Source organism: Vigna radiata, unplaced genomic scaffold (assembly GCF_000741045.1).
Source record: "Vigna radiata var. radiata cultivar VC1973A unplaced genomic scaffold, Vradiata_ver6 scaffold_48, whole genome shotgun sequence".
Classification (NCBI taxonomy): Eukaryota; Viridiplantae; Streptophyta; class Magnoliopsida; order Fabales; family Fabaceae; genus Vigna; species Vigna radiata.
In genome coordinates this window covers 1,800,414-1,801,857 of record NW_014542925.1, presented here as the reverse complement: position 1 = coordinate 1,801,857, position 1,444 = coordinate 1,800,414, and the positions used below count along the sequence as shown (strand labels likewise).

Below are 1,444 nucleotides of genomic sequence, written 5' to 3'. Positions count from 1 at the left end.
GTGTAGGTTTTTGACCATGGATGATTCTTTCTTGTTAGAAAATCGAGCAACTTTGAGGGCAATGTATGTCAAGTTTTTGTAAATGACCAAATATANCCTGTTCCACACTACCTCAATTCTGAAAATGTATTTACAACTTTTTTTAGGGCCGAATTTGGGTTGATTCTATTTTATTTCTACATATGTGATCGGACCAACATACTTGCAGATTCCACCAAGGTACTTGTATANAGGTTATTATGTTCCCACTTGGTTATGTGTGAGCAACAACTTGAAATATTGTTTTNAAGTGATATGCATAAAGGGACCTTTTCTTCTTCCAATACAAACTCAGTTTATGTATACTTTATAATTATTTGCTCTTTAGTTCTCGCACATTTTTTGTTCTTAATTTTTTCTATTTTTCTTGTTAATATTTATAATTAAATTATACCCCTTTTGACATGTGGCTATGAATACATGCATACTAACCATACAAGTAATTGAAAATCATGCTATCTTGTAAAATGTATCACCTTAAGTGTAAGTTTTTTCTTTGGTAGCTTTTGCACTATTCATATTTCACAATTTATGATTTCTTAGCTCAATACGCTTTTATGTTTTTTTTTCTTTATCACTGCTTTTCACTAGGTTTGTTATGATNTATTCCATGATACAAGCCTGACTTGGGAAGAGATATCTTGTTACATGTTTTAATTGTAGTATTTTACACCCTAAATTCAAAATTCATAACTTCATAGCCCAATGAAATTTTATGCAATGTTTTTTGTTCATCCATTGCAATCTGCCTTGGTTAGATATACAGCTGACACTGGCTTGATTTTGGAATGCTTAATTAATTCTATGTTATCTGAAGATATGTGTTTAAATCTGCACTAGTGGTCTGTATATTTAAATCCTTATATATTTATATGATTTCAATCTAATAACTTTTTTACTTGCTGGACAATCCTTTTCCTTTGGGCAGAACTATAGTCGGGATCTTTTTATCTTCCTCTACCTTCTTCTGATTATAGTTTCAGCTTTGAGTTCATTGAAGAAACATAATGACACATCATCCTTTTCTGGGAAAAACGTACTTTACCTTAATCGGCACCAAACAGAGGAGTGGAAAGGGTGGATGCAGGTGAGCTACCTTTTTATATTATGCTGAAAAGTTGTAAACAAAGATGTCATATTTTATGCTTACCTCTAAAATAACCCTTTCTTTTGTTTGGTGTGTTATATTGGAATAAACGTGATATACCTTGTGCAATTGCCTACTTTTTGTGAAAAAAATGTTTCAACAAAATTCTTATCCCAATAGGTGAGATTGACTGAGTGATTGACTACATGAATTTGTAGATCTTTTTGTCTTAAAACCAAACTGAGTTTCCAGAATCCTAGTATCTTATATTTATCTTGCTCATTTACCTTTTCCAAGAAATTCAGTGTGAATTTCAAG

The 1,444-nt window shown here is 31.5% G+C and overlaps 1 protein-coding gene across 1 annotated transcript in view; it reads left to right on the top strand.

Moving 5' to 3' along the window:
• Positions 1–1,444, top strand: part of LOC106752821 (protein REDUCED WALL ACETYLATION 4) — a gene marked incomplete in the record, with an annotated part of 15,537 nt that overhangs the window by 2,132 nt on the left and 11,961 nt on the right. Inside the window, 3 exon segments of the mRNA XM_014634592.2 lie at positions 7–63; positions 147–219; positions 968–1,126. Of these exon segments, the coding sequence (XP_014490078.1) occupies positions 7–63; positions 147–219; positions 968–1,126 (289 nt within the window).